A 23,266-nucleotide genomic window follows, 5' to 3' on the forward strand; every position below is an offset into this window, starting at 1 on the left:
CTCTTGGTTTCAGCTTGGGTCATGAGCTCAGGGTTGTGAGATCAAGTCCCACGTTGGGCTCAGCGATCAGCACTGAGTCTGCTGCAGATTCTCTCTCCCTCTCCTTCTGCCCCTCCTGCTTGTGCTCTCAAATAAATAAATAAACCTTAAAAAAAAACTGGGCAAAACAAAGAAACTTAGAAGCTCATTGTTTGAAAAGAGCATCACCAACAACAATATAGACAAATCCCTCGCAAACCTGTTTGTGGATAAAAAATAAATACCAAATATACAGGAATTTAAGAAAAAGAAAGGGCACAAATCTTAGATAATGTGGCAACAGAATTGAAAAAATAAAGTGATTACCTGCACAGATATAAAATTATTAAAACTGACTTCAAAAAAAGTTGAAACTTGATTTGAGTAATTTTCACAGAAGAACCTGAAGAGATGATTAAAAATATTGCAAATGTCACCTGGAGCAAACAGACTCATAAATGAGCTTTATCTTTTAAACAATAGGCAATTCTAATGTCATTTGAGCTATAAAAGAAAAAGATGGAGCACTCAATGATTCATTTGATACAAGCGGTAAAACTTTAATACCAAAATCTAGTAATAGTAAAAAGTAGAGCTATAGATCAATCTCACATAACAAAGGCACACAGTGTTTATACCTCGACTGTCCTCTACTCTACCAGCTGAGCTGCCAAAGGGTGATATGAAGGCATACAGCATTCAAAGAAATTAGCACATAGAACTCAGCAATAACCAAACTGTAGTATAGATTGTAGTCCAAGAATGTAAGGGTATTCAGTGTCAGGAAATCTATAAACATAATCCATCTGTCAATCAACACATTAAAAGTAAAACTTAGGGGTGCCTGGGTGGCTCAGTGGGTTAAGCCTCTGCCTTTGGTTCAGGTCATGTTCCCAGGATCCTGGGGTCGAGCCCCACATCGGGATCTCTGCTCAGCAGGGAGTCTGCTTCTCCCCCCTCCTTCAGCCTTCCCTCCACCCCCCAGCTTTTGTGCACATGCTCTCTCTCAAATGAACAAATAAAAATCTTAGGGGAAAAAAAAAGAAATGCTAAGAAAGGTTAAAAAAAAAGAGCAGTGAGGACTGATTTCACTTACCAGATAATAGAAGATAAAATAGACCCATTGTAATCAAATCAGTATGGTATTGACACAACAAGACAAAAGCAGTTCAATGAAGAAGCATAATGCATCCAGAAATACATAGTAGTACGCATGAAAATTTTATATGGTGAATGGGTTTATTCAAATCAGTAGTAAAAGATGTATTATTTCATAAATGGTACCATTGCCATAGGCTACTGATCTAGACAGAAATTAAACAACCCAGATCCCATTTCTATACCATATACAAAAATAATTATCAGATGAATTGATGACAAATGAAAGAAGCAAAACAATAAAAATCTTGCAAGAAAATCTGGGAAATACACATACAACACTGATATGTGGAAAACATTTTTAGCCAACACTGGCCACTCTGAAGATATGAAAGAAAAGATAAATACATTCGACTATAAAAATTTTTTAAAACTTTAGTAAAAGTTACTAAAGTCAGTAGACAATAGGTCTTGGGGGGAATCACACTATACATTAGTATGTTAATGCAGTATAACAAATAGTTAACATTTGTGATAATAAAAGGGTTTTGTAATAAAGAAATGAAAGAGCGCAAAGAAAAATGGGCAAAACCTATGAATAGTCAAATCTCAAAATATAAATGCAATAGCCAACAGGCATTTGAAAAGATGTTAACCTAAGAAATAAAAGGAATGCAATTAAAGTGATGATGCAGTATCACTCTATAACTAAGCTGGCAAAAATTAGAACAAGATACAAGTTATTGACATGGGAGCAGGAAGAAGGGCACTCGCATACATTGATAGTAGAAATGTTTGAAGAGCTCTTGCCTTTCTGGCAATTAAAACCAAATAGAAAATATTCCCTTCATTCCAGTGACATCCCTCTTGAGAATCTGTCCCATAGGAATAAAGCACCAGTACGTAATGATACAGCATACAATGACCAAAAAGTGGAACTGATACATAATCTTATGTAGCCATTAAAATCAATGAATTGGGGCGCCTAGCTCAGTGGCTCAGTTGAGTGATCAACTCTTGATTTAGGCTCAGGCCATCTCAGGGTGGACACTAGGCATGGAGCCTGCTTGAGAGCTTCTCCCTCCTCTCCACTCCCCTCCTGTCCCTCTCTAAAATAAAAATAAAAGTGAACTGAAGCTATGCTAACTGACTTAGACAAAATTCCGCTAGGTGCTAATGAGAGAGAAACATGTGTGTAATATCCCATTTTTGTAAAACAAGCAATGACCAAGAAAACCTTTATGTGCATATATATGTTTGTGTGTGCATCAGGATATATAACCATACTAGGGTTATTTGTTTGGGGATAAGCAAGAAGGGGGTAATGTCGAAGGCAGATGGGGAGCCAAACAGAAAGAACAAAAAAAGACTGTAATGTATGACATGATCGTATTTAATACTAATATTGCCATCATATATGTACTGGGGATAACAAAATTTAAAATAAATGATTTCAGCATTCAATTTAATAAGCAAAATTAGATCAGCAAAATGAACCAAAGGAAATCAGGAAGATGGAATGAATTAATGAAAGAAAAAGCAGAAATTGATAGAAACAAAAGACGTTTCCTGACAAGATTAACAAAATTGAGAAACTTCCTAGAAACATTATTGTAAGAGAGTGAAAGAGGACATACACAATATAAGAACGAAAAAGGAAATATCACTACAGACACAGAATAGCTGAACAACATCAGAAGACTAGTATATGACTTGATACCAATGGATTCTTAAATCCAGAAAAATCTAGATTGCTTTGCAGAGAAAAATATATAACCAAATTTGACTGAAGAAGAGGCAGAAAAATCCAAATAAATTGATCGTAGATAATATTGAAAACATCACTTAATACTAGTCTCCCCAAATGCACTGGGACCCAAAAAGATGAAAAGCTTCTGAACTCAGGGCTAATACTATTCTTAAACTGAAACTGGGCAAAGGTACCCAAACCACACCACATGTATACAGAACTACACACTAAAGTTGTACATAATACTGATGGGATCTCATTGTTCTGCCTCTCTTTAGGGAAGCATGGAGGCAGGCTGAGGAAAGTTTTGTTTTCTCTTAGGGTCCTTGTCTCTCCACCCTCCTTCCACTGTCTAGTTTCCAAAGTGGCAGCATGTGACTGAGAGAAGCAATGGACAAAACATAATAGCATCAACAAATAGTTGAGATCTGTGAACCGGATTGGCCATAAGCACGCACACCTTACCTTTCTCAGTGCTTTTTCAGTGCTTAACCACCATCACAACCATCCTAGCCTGAAGCCTGCACCTGCCTCCAAGCAGTCACCTGCTCACAATCCCAACAGGACCCTACAGAACGTGCCTTTACCTTGCGTCCACGTGCAGTGCGCTGAGCAGCTCACTTTGCATATAGTCCCAGGAGAGTTCCACTGCACCCAGGTAGTATCTTCTGGTGGCACTAAAGCTGAGCGGCAAAAGGCACAGAAAGAAGCAGGTGGAGAGTTCTATTTGCATGGCTTGTACTGCTAGAAAATGTTTAACTGGGGAGAAACAAAAGACTAATTTTTCTGTAAAATATTTTCAGGTCCCAGGAGAAAAAAGGTGAATTTTCTATGATTTAATGAAAAGTCCCCAAATTTTTGCTGGGAATTTTAGGGAACTTTACCTGCTGGATGGTACAGCAGCATAGCAGTAAGCAGTAACAGATAAGATTGTTTCCTTTTTAGCAGCGGGAAGCAGCCACAGGAAGAACTGAATAGGAAAAGAGGGGCGGAGCTGAATCTTAACCCATTCACTTTTGAGAGTACTCGGTCCTGAGAATGCTGCTTTAATCAGAACCTTTAAGGAAAGGACGAGTGAGACGGAGAGGTCAAGGTGAAGAGAAGCTTTAATGTGTATCATATTCCTAGCCTATTCCAACCTCTTCCTTAGTAGAAGCAGCAGGAAAGGCAGCTCTGGATGTTGTTGGAAATTCTGGAATCCGCTTGCACAAACAAGAGTAACCAGTATTTTAATAGTCTCCCTGTGTCTACCTTTGCCCCTCACACAGCTACCACTGAGTGACTTTAAAACCATAAAGCAGATCGTGCCACTCCTTCACTCAGAACCCTCCACTGGTTTGACTTCACTCAGAGTAAAATCCTAAGTCTTTACCATGCTGGATTTCCCATGGTCTGGAGCATTTCCCATGATCTGCATGTCCCTTTCCTCCAGGGCTCTGTGGTCTCATGTCACTATGGCTACTGGCCTTCTTGCTCTTCCTTAAAATACCAAGCACACTCTTGCACCTGGACCTTAGCACTTGCTATCCCTTTTACTCGAAACATCTTTCCCCTAGATCGCCACACATTTCCACTTCCACATCTCCTTCAAGTCATGGCTCAGGTCTTGCCTTCTCAATGAGCTTAAATGTGGACTTCCGCATTTACACTGCAAGTTCTCTACCACCACTGACACTACTGATGTCCCTCCTGGCTTCATTTGTCTATGTAGCACTCATAACTATGCAGTATTCATGTATTTATTTATATAGCATTGCTGTTGTATGATGCTTAATTAAGGTCGTTTGCATTTGTCCCAGGTACAGGCTATATCTGCTTACATCAATACGTAACCCTGCTGAGCTCAAGCAGAGCCTCTACCAGATTAATGTGTATCAGGGGGAGTGAGGACCTCAAAGTATAGGAGAAAACAAGAAGAAATTTGATCAGCGTTGCTATAAGAAATGTTATTACCGAGAGTACAGTTTTGCACAGTATGAATGTGACTGAGAGCAGCTGGTGAGGGGTTGTACAGCTTGGAAACAAGCAGGAAGAAATCCTTTGGCAAACATTTGCTGAATCCTTCTCTCTGGCAGGTACCTGGATACAGAGGTGATAGCTGGCATGTACTGATTCGGAACTGGTGTAAGTTACTTTAATTCAGCTGCTATTCTTGTCTTTATTTGTAAAGTGATGAAAGTGAAGCACAGAGAGGTTCAGCAACTTGGCCAAGATAACAAGGTTTGTAATCAGTAGCGTTCCAACCCCTGTAATCCAACTCCATACTTAATGGTCCAAATTCCTACGCTATGCTTCTAAGTGCGAGGTACGCAGCATTGAAATATATAAGCAGCTGATATAATTAATACTTACCGAACGTAAGTCCGTCATACAGTATGTTGTGAGGTTCAATAAGCGCTGTGAACAAAAGGAAAGCTAGCAGGGTAAGGAAGGATGTACAAGGTTACAATTTTAACGAGGATGGTCATGGGAAATCTCACTGAGTAGGTTACAGTTCATCGAAAGGAGTTTGGCTTCTCTACTAAGGGCAACAGGGAGACATGGTAGGCTTCTGAGTAGAGGAGGGCTGTGATCAGAATTAGCTTTTAGAGTGGTCTTTCTGGCGGGGAGAGAACAGACTTTAGGCAGACAAGGTAAGGAGCAGGTCGACCTACTCACTTTGGGCAAGAAATGACTGATTGTAAGTTGGGCTAAGATGATAGCACTGGAGGGTGAGAAACTGCTGGATTCCCTGTGAAACGGTATCTATGAGGTATTGAGAGAGGCGTTCAAAATTAAGACCAAAGTTTTTGGAATTGTGAACTTGCCATTAACTGGGACGGCGCGAGAGCGAGACGACTAGCGCTCTGGCACGGAAACGGCTTTCCAGGCTTCTCATTGCAGTGGTTTTGTAAGCGTCTTTGCCTACTGGAACAAAGCCAGGCACATACCAGCACTGATAAATACGTGCTCAACGTCGACACTAGTCAGCTTTACTTTCAATAAAGTAACGGGTAAAATAGGCTTTACTAGGGACGGCGAGGCGACCGCCCCGTCTCAAGAAACAGCCCTGCAAGCGCCTCCCTCAGAGCCGGCTCTCGCGCACGCGCGTCTCGGCGCAGCCGCTGGGCGGGGCCGCGGAGCCTTGTGACGCAGCCCTGCACGGGGGTGGGAAGTGCCCGTCAGACGCCCGGCCCGCCCTCTTCCGCCGCCGCCGTGGGAATGGAAACATCTGCCCCACGTGCCGGAAGCCAGCTTGCGGCGATGACGGCGCGCCACTCCGCGCCCTACCGCGCCGAAACCCTGCGGGTGTCATCGCGAGACGAGCTCGCCGAAATGGCCGCGTCCAGTCAAGGTAGGGGCGGGCGCGCGTCGCGCCGGCGCCACGGGGAGCCGCCTTTCTCGGCTCCGGAAGGGGAAGGGCTGCGTGCTCGCGGGTCCCGGCGGAGCTCCCCCGGGAGTTCTGGCACCGCGCGGACCGGGAGGGCGTCCCGGGCTCGCCCCTGACCCTGCTGCTCCCAGGGTCCGGCCAAGGTCAGGCGCCAGGCTGGGACCGAACTGCCCCGGGGTGTGGTCGAGTTGGGCTCAGTGAGCCTTCCGGCGCCGCCCCGGAGACGTCCTGTCCTCGTTCTCGGAAGCGCCGCACCACTTTCAGCCTGCGGCGACGTCTTTGTCCCTTTGCCCGTCCGTTCAAACACTTGGCAAACCTCTTTCTGTGTGCAAAGGAGCCTCCTCTTGCGCTGTTGATGGTTTTGAAAGAGTAGTGCACGTGGGGTGTACATGGAAATCGTTTTTTTTTTTTAATTTAGTCCGTGTACTCAAATAACATTCTCTATAATAAAATACACGGAGGAGCATGGCTTTAACTCACGCTTCTTTCCCTACTAATTAATTACCTTGCTTCACGTCATGCTCATTTCGGTACTGGATCACAAGATCCCATTGCGAAACACAGCCATCTTCGAAAACCCAATTATATAAACCTAAAATTACATAAATTATATTGAAAACAAAGGCAGTGAAGATACTCAGAATTCATAACTTTTTAATTATCTGCTATGCTATGCTCTTAACTGTACTCTTGATGTTATTTACATCTGTGCTGTGTGATGGAAATAACAGTATGAGATGCTCCTGTGCACATCTCTTTCCAACCCTGCGTTCAGTTATGTCACAGTTCCATGGTGTCACACTCACGGAGAGTGAGTATCTCGTGGAAATTGATACACCCTAGAGATCACACGCAGCCGGTTGTTAAACATTGACCAGAACCCTACCGAATTTATGTGACCAAGGGGTTGAAATACACAATGTAATTCTTTTCCGTGACCCATAAACAAGGCTAAGTGACTTTTGTCTACATACTGGTTAAGAGTGTTCGTTGAATAACTAAGTGAAGCTGCAGGAACTCAACGTCTCTGATTTGATCCCCCTTTTCACTGGAGCCTCCAAAATTATATTAAAAGAAAACTCAGGGGCACCCGGATGACACTGTAGGTTGAGTCAGACTCTTGGTTTCAGCTCAGGTAGAAATTTCAGAGTGGTGAAATAGAGCCTCCCATGGGGCTCTGTGCTCAGCAGGGAGTTTGCCTGAGATTCTCTCCCCCTCCCTCTGCCCCTCACCATCTCTAAAAGAAATCTTGAAAAAAAAAAACTCAAAACTCATTCTCGATGGACCTTTTTTTTTCCATTCTTTTTTTTTCATTCTTTCTTTTTTTTAAGATTTTATTTATTTGACAGACAGAGATCACCAGTAGGCAGAGAGGCAGGCAGAGAGAGAGAGAGGAGGAAGCAAGCTCCCCACCCAGAGCCAGACACGGAGCTCAATTCCAGGACGGTGAGATCATGACCCGAGCCAAAGGCAAAGGCTTAACCCACTGAACCACCCAGGTGCCCCCCCGTTTTTTTCATTCTTGTTTTCAGTGATATTGTTTAACACAGGGAGAGAATTTCTTCAACATAGCAGTAATGTTTTACTGTTCTTTTGTACTGGTGTCTAATGTTGTTACATTAGAAAAATAATTTTTGGGTAACTGTTTGTAAACCCATTTAATACCTAGCTCCTCAAACATCCATATTTTGGTTCTGTTAAATTGGGATCTATGATCCGTGTTTAATTATATTTTGTATATGATGTAAGGTACTGATTACATTTTTTTTTAGTACAGATACCTAGTACTTCTAACACAATTTGTTAAAACACTCTTTCCCTGTTAAATTGCCTTGGTGACATGTTCTTGAAAATCGAATGGGTATGTGTACATCTGCTTGTGGACTCTGTGTTCTCTTCCATTCATATTTGTGTGTTGATTCCACACTGTCAAGTGTTGGTTCCACACTGTCAAATATGATAGTTTTGTAAGTCTTGACCTTAGGTAGCTGTATTCCACTGTAGCTTTGTAAGAAGTCTTGAAATTCCTTGAAGGTTGTTCTATTTTTGTTGTCAAAGATTCACTTATTTTAGAGAGAGAGCACATGAGCAGGTGGGGAGGAGGGAAAGAATCCCAAGCTGGCTCCTCTCTTGACTTGAGCTGAAACCAAGAGGAGAGGCTTAACTGAATGGGCCACCCAGGTGCCCCAAACTGTTCTTTTCCCCCCAAAACAGTTTTGACCACTTGTGGCACGTTGTATTTTCCTAAATGTTTCCAACAGTATCTTTCCTTCCACCTGATCTTAGTGTGACTTTGACACTCCTCCCACTCAGTGATGGGATCTACATATTCCCTCTTGAATCTGTGTGGGAGTTTGTGACTGCTTCTACAGAAAGTGGTGGAAGTAATACTGCATGGCTTCCGGAGCAAGGTCTTAAATAGTTAACAGCTTCTGCTTAGCCTTCAAGCTGCCTCCCTGCTCTCTCACTGCCTCCCTTGGAGTGTATCCTTGAGGCCAGGCACCATGCTGTAAGGAAGTCCAGATGAACCCACATAGAGAGGCAGCCTGTGTGTGTGAGTGTGAGAGATGATTCCAGACCTTCTGACTGTAAGTCTTCCAGCTGACTCCTCAGACATCACAGAATAGGAATGGACTGTAATGCCCTATCCTGTCTGAATCCTGACCTGCAGAATCTAAGAGCATAATACATTATTGTTTAGCTCCGTGAAGTTTTGGGGTAATTTGGCACAGGACCTGGAACACCAGGTGAGTGCTTCCATCTCCATGTAGATTTTAGAACCAGCTTGTCCTCTTCTAGGTAAAAATGTACTCTTTGACTGGGATGGCATGGAGTCTGTAGATGGAGAGGGAGAGAGGGAGCATCATAACAGTATGGCCTTTTGCAAAACAAAGGATTTCGTCAGTTTCAGTTTCCGTCATCTTCACTTGCTCTCTGCAGTGTCTTGTTCTTTACAGTGTAGAGGTCTTGTGTCTCGTTCATTAAATTTATTCCTGCATTATATAACCACAGAAAACGGAATTAGACGTTTTGTTCACTTTTTCCTTTCTTGGGCAAATCACTTAACCTCTGAGCTTCTGTTTCTTAATTATAAAGCAGGGTAATAAATACTAACTTGGTTTGTACCTACTGTGTTCTGTGGATTTAATTAGGTATATATGTTTATTGTTTAGCACATTGCTTGGTGAATAGTAACAGCTCAATTGAACATTACCTTTTATTTTTATTATCAATGGAGATCCATATAGTGGTAAAAATTTGTGAATTTGTGGGCTAAATAGTGTATTCTTGAAAAGGAGAGGCAAGTGAAGAAAATCCGTTTTACTTAGGATAATTATTATTACTATCAGGTTTTGTACAGCCATTGGTTGGTTTTAAATTTGAGAGGAAAAACTAGGCTACTAATTCTAAATTGTTTAGTCATTTTTTCCTCTAAGACAGATCATTATTTGTTGATTTTAGTCTGATTTTCAAGTCACTAGCTACAATTTCAGAGTTAATTTGCCATGTAAAATAGAATATTTGCAGGTTTTTACTACAATACCCACTTCCTTAAAAATCTCTTAAATCTAGTTGAGAATTGTGATTTATTGTAAAAGTAAATATTTTCTTATTCAGCATCTTAATTCTTGTAGGAAACTTTGAGGGAAATTTTGAGTCACTGGACCTTGCAGAATTTGCTAAAAAGCAGCCATGGTGGCGCAAGCTGTTTGGGCAGGAGTCTGGGCCCTCGGCTGAAAAATACAGCGTGGCGACCCAGCTGCTAATTGGAGGCGTGACTGGATGGTAAGTGATGAGAACGATGTCCATTGTCTTTTTTGCATGATTTAGCTTTGCAGTTACACGAACCTTCTCCTTAACTAATGAAAGCACATTGACTTTTGTGACATTGATCACTTAGTGTGTAGCATTCATGTAAACATAGTAGTTAATACACGCCAGGCACTGTTTTGAGTACTTAAATATTTCATTTAAGTGAAAATGAGGACAGACAATGCAGTACCAATTTCAGAGTTTGTGAGATTTCAGAGTTGTTGCATTGTCCTCATTTTTCTTCCAGTTTTATTGAGAAATAACATCAAACATCACTTTATTTAAGTTTAAGGTTTGATTTACATCTGCTGTGAAATGATTACCACAACAGGGTTAGTGAACATTCATCATCTCATACACATATAATAAAAAGAGAAGAAAAAATTTTCTTCCTGAGACGAAAACTCTCAGAATCTACTCTCTTAACTGTTTCTTGTACACTATACAGCTGCGGTAGCTATAGTCCTCACGTTGTACATTACCTCCCTAATACTTCCTTCTAAGTGGGAGTTTGTAACTTTTGACCACCTTCATCTAATTCCCCCTCCCCCAGCCCCCCGCCTCTGGTAACCACAGATTTGATCACTTTTCCTATGAGTTTTGTGTGTGTTTGTTTGAGATTGCATATATAACGGGGATCATACAGTATTTGTCTGCCATTGTCTGAGTTCTCACTCAGCATAATGTCCTCAGGGTCAGTCCGTGTTATCACAAATGGTAGGATTTCGTTTTTGGATGGCGGCATAATACGCAGTGGTGTATGTGGGGCATGTGTGTATGACACGTTTATCCGTTCATCCACTGATGCATCTCAGGTTGTTTCCATGACTTGGCTATTGTAAACAGTGCTGCCGTGAATGGGGGGTGGCAGATATCTTTTTGAGTCGGGTTAGAGTTATTTCCTTTAGATAAATTTCCCGAAGTTGAATTGCTGGATCCTGTGATAGTTCTATTTTTAGTTTTTTAAAAGATTTTATTAATTTGTCAGAGAGAGAGAGAGCACAAGCAGGGAAATGGCAGAGGGAGAGGGAGCTGAGCAGGGAGCCCGATGTACAGTTGGATCCCAGGACCCCGGGATCGCGACCTGAGCCAATGGCAGATGCTTCACTGACTGAGCCACACGGGCACCCTATTTTTGATTTTTTGAGAATCGTCCATATTGTTTTTCACAATGGCTGTACCAATTTACAGTTCCACTAACAGTATACAAAAATTCACTTTTCTCTACACCAAGAAGTAGAGAACACAAACATACACAAATATTTTAGTATTTATATAGATACTTCATTTCCTTCTCACACCAACTGACATTGGTATTGTAATTCTGCTCATTTTGTAGGAACTAAGGCTTAAAAGGCCCAGGGCCATATGGATAGAAAGCGGTATAATTAGGAGCCAGCCAATAACTTCCTCAGTTGTGACACAGCTTATGGCTTCATTTGTAACAAATTCAAGGCATATATAATGCATCAATCTCATCTCTACTTTTTACATTTGAAAATGTTATTGTACAAGATAATGTAAGTACAGAATAGTACCTATAATATGTGTACACTTTAATGAATACATATAGAGCAGACACCTATGTAACCACCACACAGGTAAAAAAATGTAACTAGCACTCCCAAAACTCTAGAGATAAATGCTGTACTGATAATTATGTAGTTTTTTCTTTGTAGTTTAACACCAATTCTATCAGTAACTAATATACTATAGTTAACCTGCTTTTGAACTTTAAGTAAATGCAATTTTGCTCAATTTGTTTTGTGTGTAGTTATAGTTTCTTTGTTTTCATTTGTATATAGAATTTCATTGCATGTTATACCATACTATTTTTATCCAGGTGATGACTGACGTTTGAGTTGATTCCATTTTTGGCTAATTTTTTAATAGATTTTATTTATTTATCTGACAGTGAGTGAGAGAGCACAGCAGGGGGAGCAGCAGAGGGAGAGAAGAAGCAGTCTTGCCCCGAGCAGGGAGCCCGATGTGGGGCTCCATCCCAGGACCCTGAGATCATGACCTGAGCTGAGGGTAGATGCTTAATGACTGAGCCACCCAGGTGTCCCCAGTTTTGGGCTAATTTAAACAATGCTGATAGGAACTCTGTACAGTTAATTTCCTGGTGTGTATATATGCACATTTTTGTATGGTCTGTACCTAGGAGTTGAATTGCTAGGTTATGGGTCATAAGTATCTGGCTTTGCTGGGTAAGTCAAACTGCTTTCCAAAAGTAGTATTAACAGTTTACCCTCCCAGCAACAAGGATTGAGTGTTACTGATGCTCTCCATTCGTGTGAGCACTTGATTTTGCCAGGCTTAAATTTTTACTGGTCTGATAGTTGTATCTCACATGTTTTTCATTTATACTTTGCTAAGTAGTGGTGACATTGACTAACTTCTATGTATTGTTCTTGACCATTTTGGATCTCTTCTTTCTTTGATCAAGTCTCATTTTTAATCTTTTGTAATTTTTCTGTTAAGTTGTCATTCTTTTTCTTACAGAGTTACAACAGTTCTTTATATATTCTGAATAGGTGTCCTTTGTTGGTTATATGTTTTACAGGTATTTTTACTCATTCTGCATTCTGTGATTGTCTTTTCATTTGCCTTTTGGTATCTTTTGATGCACTGATCTTATTTTTAATATGGTCAGTTTTACTGATCTTTACCTTAATGGTTACTAATTTTTGTGTCCTGTTGAAGTAATCTTTGCCTACCCCATATGCTAGAACTTTATTTCTTTACCTTTCACATTTACATTTATAAATCCACCTGGAATTGTTTTTTGTATTTGGTTTGTGGTAGATTCCTCTTTCTTTTTTTTCATGTGGAATACCCAGTTGTCCCAAGTCAGTTATCCTTCCCCCATTACTCTGCCACACTCTCTCTGTGTATAACTGCCATTTTGTTTCCCAGGAACTTTTTGGCGATTCTTTATTTTTTTAAACAGTTTAGTTAATAAATTGCCAAATCAGAAGTATAAACAAGTATACAATTGTTTAAAAGTACAATTTAACTTACTTTTTAACTTACTTTCTTTAACTGTTTAAAAGTACAATTTAAACAAGTTTACAGTTTGAGGGGCGCCTGCGCGGTTCAGCTGGGGAAGTGTCTGCCTTTGGCTCAGGTCATGATCCCAGGGTTCTGGGATCGAGCCCCCAATCTGGCTCCCTTCTCCCTCCCCCCTACCCCTCTCCCTGCTTGTACTCTCTCTCTCTCTGTCAAATAAACAAATAACATCTTATAAAGTATACAGTTTGATGGATTTATATGATTTATACATACGTATAAATCATAGCCACAGTCAAGGTAATGAACACATCCATCACTCTAGAAGTTTCTTTGTACCTCTGCCTAATCCCTTTCATGCCCCACTAACCTCTGATCTGCATTCTATCACTGTAGACTACTTTGCATCTTCTAAGAATTATATATAAATGGAATTATACAGTATGTGTTCTTTTTTTGTCTGGCTGCTTTCTTTTGGTTAGCGTACTAATTTTGAGGTTCATCTATGCTGTTTCTTTTAAATCAGTAGTTCAGTCCTTTTCCAGTAGTCTGTTGTGAGGAAGAACCATTTTGTTTATCCTTTACCTTTGGTGGATATTGGTTTGTTTCCACTTCGGGGCCAAAACTGCTATGAACATTTGTGTGTGAGTCTGCATGAACATACGCTTTTCTTTCTTTTGGGTCAGTACCCAGGAATAGCATGGCTGGGGGTTGTAAGTGGAATGCCTTAACTTCTTAAGAACCTGGCATACACTTTTGTGAAATGCCCGTACTGTCTTATACCTCTGCCAGCAACGTAGGACAGTTCCGGTCTTTCCATCTCTTCACTAGCTCTTGGGCATTATGCCTTTTTGATTACCACCATCAAGTGGTATCTCACTGTAGTTTTAAGTTGTATTTCCCTAATGATTAATGATATTAGCATCTTTTCATGGCCTTGTTTTTGCCATCCATCTATCTTCAATGAGGTATCTGTTCAGATCTTTTCTCCATATTTTTATTGGGATGTTGGTTTTCTCATTACAGAGTTCTAAGTGTTCTTTACATATTCCAGATACAGCTTTTATATCAGATATGTGATTTTCAAATATATTCTTCTGCTTTTTAGCTTTTTATTTTCCTAACAGTAAAGAACGGAAGTTCTGAACTTTGAAATGTAATTTATCAACTTTTTTTTTTTTTTGTAGCTCTAGCTTTTTTTAAAAAAAAATTATTTGACAGAGAAAGAGACATCACAAGTAGGCAGAGAGGCAGGCAGAGAGAGAGGGGGAAGCAGGCTCCCCACAGAGTGGAGATCCCCATGCGGGGCTCGATCCTAGGACTCTGAGATCAGGACCTGAGCCGAAGGCAGACGCTTAACCCACTGAGCCACCCAGGCGCCCCTGTAGCTCTAGCTTTTGATGTCATGTCTGAGAATATTTTCCTAATCTAGAATCACTAAGACTTTCTTCTGTATGTTCTTCTAGACAATAAATAGGTTTAGATTTTTCATTAGGTCCATGATTGATTTTGTTTTACTTTTTGAATATGTTTCAAGGTAGGAATCTAAGTTCTTTATTTGCATATGGTACCTAATGTTTTGATGAAAAGACTATACTTCTCTATATATTGCTTTTGTACTTTTGTCAAAAATCAATTGACTAGATGTCTGTTTCTGAACTCTTTTTTTTAAAGATTTTGTTTTTAGGTAATCTCTATCCCCGATGTGGGGCTCGAACCCATGAGTTCTGACTGAGCCAGCCAGGTGCCTCTGTTTCTGAACTCTTTGTTGTTGTTTTTAAAGTATTTTTAGTTTCGGTTTTAGTTTTTAAGTAGGCTCCATACCCAGTGTGGAGCCCAGTTGTGGGGCTTAAACCCACAACCATGAGATCGAGACCTGAGCTGAGATCAAGAGTTAGATGCTTAACGGACTGAGACACCCTGGCGCCCCCTGGACTCTTTGTTAAGTGGTTTTGTCAATCTTTGTGCTAGTATCACACGGTATTTATCACTGTAACTTTATAAGTCATGAAATCAGGTAAATCTTACAACTTTGTACTTTTTTTAAGTTGATAGGACACTTCTGGGTACACAGCATTTTCATATGAATTTTAGAATAAGCTTGCTTCCAGTTTCTGCAAAAAATCTGATGAGATTTTGACTGGGATTGCATTGATCCATAAACTGTGTTTAGGTTTCTTTCAGTTTCCTCAGCAATGCTTTGTAGGTCTTGCACATCTTATTTTTTGATATTATTATAAATGGTATTTTTAAATTTCAACTTCTGACTGTTCATTGCTTGTATATAGAAACGCAGTTGGGTTTTGTAAATGGCTCTTTTATACTGCAGTCTCGCCAAAGTCACTTACTCATATGCAGAGCTTGGGGGTCCCCTCAGGTTTGTTAATTTCCTGGGAGGATATTTGCCTTCATGGTTTCCCCCTAGAATTCCTTCTCTACAGTGTAGCCAGAGTCATCTTTTAAAGTGCAACCCAGGGGCGCCTGGGTGGCCGAGTTGATTCACTGTCTGCCTTCAGCTCAGGTCATGATCCCGGAGTCCCAGGATCCCTGCGGGGCAGGGAGTCTGCTTCTCCATCTGCCCCTCCACCTGCCAGTGCTCTCTCTCAGATAAATAAATACATAAATGTTTAGATTTGCTCAAGACCACAAAATTAGTAAGTGGTAGGTAGGTAGGATTTGAATCAGGGTCTTGGTGAGCTCAGAGCCTCTGCTCTCTGCTGATACAGCGTAAGAGTGGGAAGGAGCTGGGTCATCCCAAGGTAAGTAGATATGAACATTGTTAGATGTGCATGTACGTGTGCACTCAACAGCCTGTCCACTTGTCTGATGTTGCTTTGGTTTTTGTAGGTGCACGGGTTTCATATTCCAGAAGGTTGGAAAGTTGGCTGCAACAGCCGTGGGAGGTGGATTTTTTCTCCTTCAGGTCTGTATGTGAAATGTCCCCAGATGTTTGGAAATCCCCCTTGCCCATGAGGAATGCGGTATGAGGAGCTGTCGCATAGTCTTGGGTATATTATTCTAGAATAGCCCTTGCACTTATTTTCAGCATACTATTTGAAATGCTAGTGACCATTTGAATCAAATTTCACCAGTTAGTAGTCACATTTTGCTTCGGAATCTGTGACATGGGGACATAGGATATATTCCATATCATAGCTCCCTTGTAGGGTTTTTAAGACCACTTGAAATATTAAAGAAATGTGATTTCAGAAATATGAAGTGTTATGCAGGGCCCTGTGGTAGGGTTTATTTTACACAGGGAACACTGATTCCAGAGCAGTCAGATGAGCCAGAGTTTATTTCAGAACTATGAGGTATTGGTTTGCAAACTTGACTCCATGTTGGAATTACCTAAGGAGTTTTAAAAAGCGCTTATGCTTGAGGCCTGCCTCCTGCCCTCTCCCCACCTGATTTCATAGGTGGAAGGTCTGCTCACACATCTAAGTGGTTTTTTTTTAAAGGTTTTATTTATTTATTTGACAGACAGAGAGCACAAGCAGAGGGAATGGCAGGCAGAGGGAGAAGCAGGCTCTCGCCGAGCAGACAGCCCGATGCGGGACTCGATCCCAGGACACAGGGATCGTGACCTGAGCTGAAGGCAGACGCTTCACTGACTGAGCCCCCCCAGGCTCCCTCACATCTAAGTATTTTTAAGAGTCCTGAGGTGATTCTCATGTGGAACAGAGTCAGAACCACTGCTCTGTAGGAGCCATAACTTGTTGAATTGTGCCCCAGTCTCTGAATTCATAGCCCTTCGTGTCCTGCAGTCGACGGCCCTCATTTTAGCAGGGTAAGTGCTACCTTTGAACCGCAGGAGGAGTGAGTTTCCCCCTTGGGTCAGGCGAAAGTTCAGTGCGTGGGAGGAGAAGGCTGGTGGCCGGGTTAGGGCATGGTGTTGCCACACAGCAGATTCCCTCAAATACGAAGCTCGACATAACCACCGTTTTATTATCTCTCACAGTTTCTGTGGGTCAGTAACTTGGAGAGGGTAAGGTGGGTGCCTGTGGCCGCGGGTCTCGTGGCTACAGGTAGGAGGTGGCTGGAGCTAGATAAGCAGAGCGGGCCGGGGCAGGTGTGGGCCTCTCGCTGCCTCTCTGGCAGGTCAGACTCCCTGCGCGGCAGCGGCCCTCCCCTACACCCTGCTCTAGGCTTGACTTTGTAATTATCTTAGTGTTGCTTTGAAATAGCTTTTTAACTTTCATCGTAAACTTTTTTCACTTGAAGTATATTTGACGTACAATAGTAGTTTCAGGGTACAACATAGTGATTCATTATTTATATACATTACAAGATCTCTTAATCTCTTAATTTTGGGGGCCCTGACTGACAGAAGCAATTGCTACTGAAAGGGTCACCAGGAAAGATTCTCCAAATGGGATTCTGGTATTGCATGAGTCAGGTAGTCTAGGAGTACAGGGCTTCCTCCTGGCTAGGGGAGGCGGGTGGCACCTGGGGAGTCAATGCTGTGCACTCAGCTGTTGGTCACCAGAGGGATGTGGTGGCCATAAAGTAAACGTGGGAAGAATTAATCTCTTTTATGATAATGAGTCATCTGTGAATATGTGCTTTCTCTCCATTTACTTAGGTCTTTAATGTCTTCGCATAGGCTTTAAAATGTTTTTTCATATACATCTTCTACACTGTGCCTTGATTTTTATCCCTAGATACCTCACACCTTCAGTTACACGTGGCCTTCCTTGGCCACATGCTCAGCCCCAGTCAGCTGGACTCATAGGCTTATTTGCTATTCACATAGCCTTTTTATGAATGAGACAGTTTTTTAACCCAGCATTTGTTCTAATGGTTTTTTTTTTTTTAACATTTTACTTATTTATTTGGCAGTGAGAGAGCGAGCACAAGCAGAGGGAATGGCAGGCAGAGGGAGAAGCAGGCTCCCCATTAAGCAGGAGCACGATGTGGGGCTCAGTCCCAGGAGCCCGGGATTGTGACCTGAGCTGAAGGCAGACGCTTAGTGACTGAGCCACCCAGCGCCCCTGTTCTAATGCTTCTTGTTGGCAGCTGCCACCTGTCTAGCAATTCTGTCCAGATCCCTCTGTCCCTGAGCTGTCAGTTCACAGCCTCCGTCTTGGTCCTTTTCCTCCATTTTTAGCCCCACTAGACCTTGGAGGACCCTATGGAACATGCCTTTGGAGCCCCTGCTGAAGTGGCCCAGAATGACCCCATGTCCCTGAGGTCCCCCATGGATCTTGATCGTGGAGAGGAAGAGCAACAATGCCAGAGGAGACTAGAGAGGAGTTTCAGTTTTAGATATTTTGAGAAGTCCAGATAGATATGACTTCCCAAAACTTTGGTGGAGAGAAGTGACACGGATGGAAGATTGACTGATGGGCTGTGATGAGTCTCTAGTTCGTTGGGTAGCAGCATACTGCAGTCAGTTTTATCCTATTCACACATTCTCAGTGAAGGTGTTTTCACTGAGCTTTAGTGTTTGTGCCTGCTGTCTTCACTCAGGGAAGTAGGCGGATTCTATACAGTATTTAGATGTGTTTCCCTCAGTACCACTGACATGAAGTTGCCCTGGAGGGACCTCTGTGGGGCCACACACTAGATTTCTTCCTGAGCTGATAGCGATTATGTTGGCTGAGGTCTGTAAGGTTTCTTCACCTTACATCTTGACTTTCAATTCTGATTTTCTTCTTACCATTTTATATTTTTAAGCTAACTTACAAGTTTGTAGAGAGGGAGAAGAGTATAAATAAGGGTAAAAGGATTGCCAGGAGCAGTTGGAGGTCAGTCTGCTGATGTGCATCAGGCATAGGGCCTTGCATGTTGGGTGGATACCGAGTAGATGTGGAGTGAATGTCATTGTCATGCAATGAATTAGACGCAGATGTCTCAAGAAACTTAGAGTCAGAAGGGTTTTTGGTAACGTACTTCAGTGACTCCATCGTAATGAACAGAAATAACAAGCCTGTGTTTCTTGTTCTTTGCCGTCGTTATCGAAACGATAGCTTGCGAACCATACTGGGTATATCAAGGTTGACTGGCAGCGAGTAGAGAAGGACATGAAGAAAGCCAAGGAGCAGCTGAAGATCCGTAAGAGCAACCAGCTGTCCACGGAGGTCAGAAGCAAAGCGGAGGAGGTGAGGCCTGCTTCGTTCGCCTGCAGCGCGAGGGTTAACCCTTGGCGCGTGCTTAGAGCTGGTGATTGACGTGCCGGTGACTTCTGTCAGGGAGTGCGAATGCAAAATGATCATTTATGTATGTGGTTTGGTCGTGCCTCGAATTCGTTTTGCAGCAAGTGGGACGCAGACGGTTTTGCATCACACTTTGTCTCCGTGCGCGCGCTCCTCTGAAATGTGTGCCCTGGGCGTGCTCACATAACCAGCAGGAGCTTCGACCTTCAGAGGTCGGCAGCCTGTTCTTTGTGAAGGGCTGGGTGATAAATATTTCCAGCTTTGTAGACCCTGCGGTCTCTGACACAACTCCTGAGCTCCGGTGTTGCAGCGAAACTTCATTTAAAAAATAATGAATACTGTTTTTCTGAAAATAAATAAATTAATTTATTAAATAAATAAATAAATAAATAAATATAAAAATGGGCAGCATTTGGTGCAGAGGCAATGTCGTTCACTCGCCTCTGCTCCAACACATGAAACCAGGTTAGGTTATACTGGCAGGCACTTGGGAGGGACAGGAGAAGTCCTTCTTTTTTAAAAGAATTTTGCTACTTTATTACCTTTGGAAATATGTTCAATGTGCCGAAGAAATAAGTGCTCTGAAGTGGGGAGAAATAAACTTGGGTCAAGGTGTCAGGAAGGTTCTGGGTTCACAGAAAAAAGAGATGGAATAAGTGCTGAAGAGGGATTTAGGCGGAAATTGAAACAGGCCTTGAAATGTTGCCGAGTGATGGCAACAAAATAAAACAGGTTAAACCCACAAAGACCAAGAGAACAGGAGAAAAATACCAGAAGACCAGAAATGTCAGCAAGTTTCTAGATTGGAAAACAGGTAGGTGAGTGGTAAATACTGGTCCACCTTGCCAGGTACGTAATGACAGTCGCTGTGTGGTGGTGGGTGGCAGGCCAATGCTGGTCCTTGGCCCAGATGGATGGTGGCATCTGTGGGCGCCCAGGAGTACAGATAATCCTTCCCACTTCTCTCCCCCTGCCTCAAGCTCAGGGTTATAAAAGTGACAGTTTTTTCATTTTGCCAGAACGTGACTATTCACATAATAACAAAAGTAATACGTGATTGTTGAAAACTTCTTCAGTGACATGGGAAGTAATGTAATAAACTGTTGAGTCACAGAGGGAACTTGTTATAAACTATCCAGAAGGTTTGGAATTAGTTCATTCCACAAATATTTGTATTCCTATTTGTGGCCTGGTACTGTCACCGGCTCCAGGGATAGTGGCTGGTTCCCCCCTTAGAGCCCATGTTGTTACTTGGGAAGCCAGGGAATGAGGGTCATAAATTCAGTGTTCAGCAGTCAAGTCATCAGTGACTTCAGTGACTTCAGTGACAACAGTTCTGGCCAAACTGTAGCAAGTTGAGGAATGAGTAGGAAGTAAGACAGTAAAGATAATGAATGAAAAACAATCATTTTAGGAGTTTGTGTGATTTTTTTCATTCCCCCTAAGAATGGTAGATGGCAAAAGACAGTACCTCAGGTAGGGAAATGTGGGGTCCAGTCAAGTCAAGTCAGAGAGCCAGTGAAAGGGACATAGGAAGTCATAGGTGTAGTGGGAGTGAGGATGCTCAGGAGTCCCAGGGGGACTGGGCAGTTGAGTGGAGCAGGTCGGGGTATGAGTGGCTTAAATGGTTGGGACATGAAGTCACTGCACTTGAGTTCAAGAAATGATGAGGCCAGGGTACCCGATATGTTGTCCCAGTGAACAGTGTCTCAGGTGGTTGTACTTGGGAAAAAGAGGGAGTCTGGCCCACTTAAACAAAGTTCTCTCTGAAATGAAAATTGATAGAGCATGGGAGCAACAGGGTGCTGAGTACGTGTTCTGAGGTGCAGGTGAATGGACAGGAAGAGGTGGAAGTTTTGTGAATTTAAGATATCCTTGTTTGAATCATCCCCTGAGTGGTGAGGTGTGAGAATGCAAATACATAGCTTCTACTCAGGAGGAGGCCTCAGAGGGGGATGGGTGGGGTAGATGGACACATGGACTGAGGGATGGACAGGATGGATGGATAGAAAAATCTGGAGGAGAGACTTCAGAATGAGCAGCCTTGAATGGAAAGTAGGGTTATTGACACCTGTGAATTGCCTCTGTAACCAGTTTATTAAATACAGCTTTTCTTCTTTACCCATAATTTCCCCCATGAACTCTGTCCTTCCCTGTTCCTCAGTGAACTCTCGGGCAGATTTCTTAGCTCTCGAACAGACGTAACTGAAGACAGATTCCGAGGAGTTGCCTTTGGCTTCTCCTCCTCATCCCTCACATGGCCAGTCATCCGATCAAAGTCCTTGTATCATTTCACATTAACATCCCTGCTACCATTTTTTTAAATGTAATTTAATTTTTTCAGTGTTCCAGAGTTCATTGTTTATGCACCACACCCAGTGCTCCATGCAATCCGTGCCCTCTGTAACACCCACCACCAGGCTCCCCCAGGCCCCCAACCCCCCTCCTCCCCAAAACCCTCAGTTTGTTTCTCAGAGCCCACAGTCTCTCATGGTTTGTCCCCCGCTCCGATTGCCCTGCTACCATCTTGACCTAGAGACCCAGTGGTGAAGGGATTGACATTGTTAAGATCGCATAGGTAATAGAGATCTGATTCCTAAGAATATCCCTAGCAAAATAACCCACTTTTGCTATCTTCTGTTCCTAGGTAGTGTCATTTGTGAAGAAGAACGTTCTAGTGACTGGGGGATTTTTTGGAGGCTTTCTGCTTGGCATGGCATCCTAAGGACGACAACTTCACTTCCGTTACTCCTGTTTTTTTCCAGCCAGCAGCCTCTTCACTCCATCATAGGACATCAAGTTTGTCCTACTTCTTCCATGACTTCCTCCCTGCTGTGGCATATCCGAATGGCTCCTGTAGGCATCTGTCGGTGCAAGTTGATACAGCCCTATTATGAACTTGATGGCAGCGGAAGAGACCATAGACATTAGCTCTTCTCCCCACTTGACTAATCTGTAGGTCAGCAGAAATGTTCCTTCCCATTAGCCCATGTAAGATACTTAACAGACCATGGTATATGAGATGGCTCGCCTTGGAGGTTGGGTGGATCCTCAAAGGTTGTCCCAAACTTGATTTGGAAAAGAAATCACAAGCATAGAGATACCTTATGTGCTGCATGGAAAGGAACTGAATACATTTGCCTTTAAGCATGAAAGACTTGGTATCTGGTGTCTACTTTCTTTTTAGTTGGTTTTAGATTACAGAAAGAGAGCTATTTATATACCTGCTATAATTATCCTGACAAAAATGGCGGTATAAGCACTACAATTGAAAAATCCAAATATGGAATGAACTTGTGCTAAAGGGATATATATATATATTCTGAGCTAAAGGTATTGTGTTCAGTGGAAAACCAACTAACAGATACATCACCTGATGGTCAAATTTAGTGAATCATTTAGGGTCATTAAGATACTATCCGGGCATGTTTTCCACCATAAAGCACTCACAGCCATTTCCAAAGGGTTTTTTCATGGTAAAATAAGTGACTATAGTTAGGAAAGGGAAGAAGCTCTTGGATTTTTATTTCACAGAAAAGGTTTTAAGCTTCGAGAGGTAAAGTATTATTTACCTCTTGTTGAAACATTAGGGGTAGCCATAGCTCCTTTGTGCCAATTCTGTTTCTTTATCTAATTGGTATGAAATACCTCACATTTCAGCCAGAGTTTTAAAGAGGTGGCATTGCAGGCGTTCAGAACGGAGAAGAGTAGCAATGGCGTGTGTGAAGTAAATTACTTCCATCATCACACGTCCTGCTGTCTCACAGTGGCCCCAACTCTTAGAATTATTCTTTAAATTATTCTTTAAAGTAAAAGTTTATAGACACACATAGATGTGTGTAGAATCTTAGCACAGTTTGTCTGCAACCTCAGCTGGAATGTCCGCTTGTGGAGGGGACGGCTGTGTCTTCACCACTACACCCATGGAACCGAGCACTTACTAGGTATCCAGAGTTGATTGAGTAGCTGAATAATGACTTCGTGATTATAAATGTATCCAGAAAAGGGACTGATCCAAAGAATTATTTGAGACTGTGAGTTCTGAGA

General features: G+C 42.1%; 2 protein-coding genes across 3 annotated transcripts in view; one reads left to right on the forward strand and one right to left on the reverse strand.

Moving 5' to 3' along the window:
- F8 (coagulation factor VIII) overlaps positions 1-3,860 on the reverse strand; it is a 110,654-nt gene extending 106,794 nt beyond the window's left edge. The window contains exon 1 of one of the 2 annotated variants that reach the window (XM_032330388.1): positions 3,454-3,860. In XM_032330388.1, the coding sequence (XP_032186279.1) occupies positions 3,454-3,599 (146 nt within the window). In that variant the 5' untranslated portion in view covers positions 3,600-3,860. The remainder of the gene's footprint in view (positions 1-3,453) is intronic. The other variant, XM_032330387.1, reaches the window with a different exon arrangement.
- Positions 3,861-6,007: 2,147 nt separating this feature from the next.
- On the forward strand, positions 6,008-21,947 carry FUNDC2 (FUN14 domain containing 2). Its single transcript, XM_032330230.1, has 5 exons — positions 6,008-6,200; positions 9,872-10,022; positions 15,909-15,984; positions 19,034-19,165; positions 21,867-21,947. The coding sequence occupies exons 1-5, from the start codon at positions 6,068-6,070 to the stop codon at positions 21,942-21,944; spliced, it is 570 nt and encodes a 189-aa protein (XP_032186121.1). The 5' UTR covers positions 6,008-6,067; the 3' UTR covers positions 21,945-21,947.
- The last annotated feature ends 1,319 nt before the right edge of the window (positions 21,948-23,266 follow it).

Source organism: Mustela erminea, chromosome X (genome assembly GCF_009829155.1).
Source record: "Mustela erminea isolate mMusErm1 chromosome X, mMusErm1.Pri, whole genome shotgun sequence".
NCBI classification, from domain to species: Eukaryota; Metazoa; Chordata; class Mammalia; order Carnivora; family Mustelidae; genus Mustela; species Mustela erminea.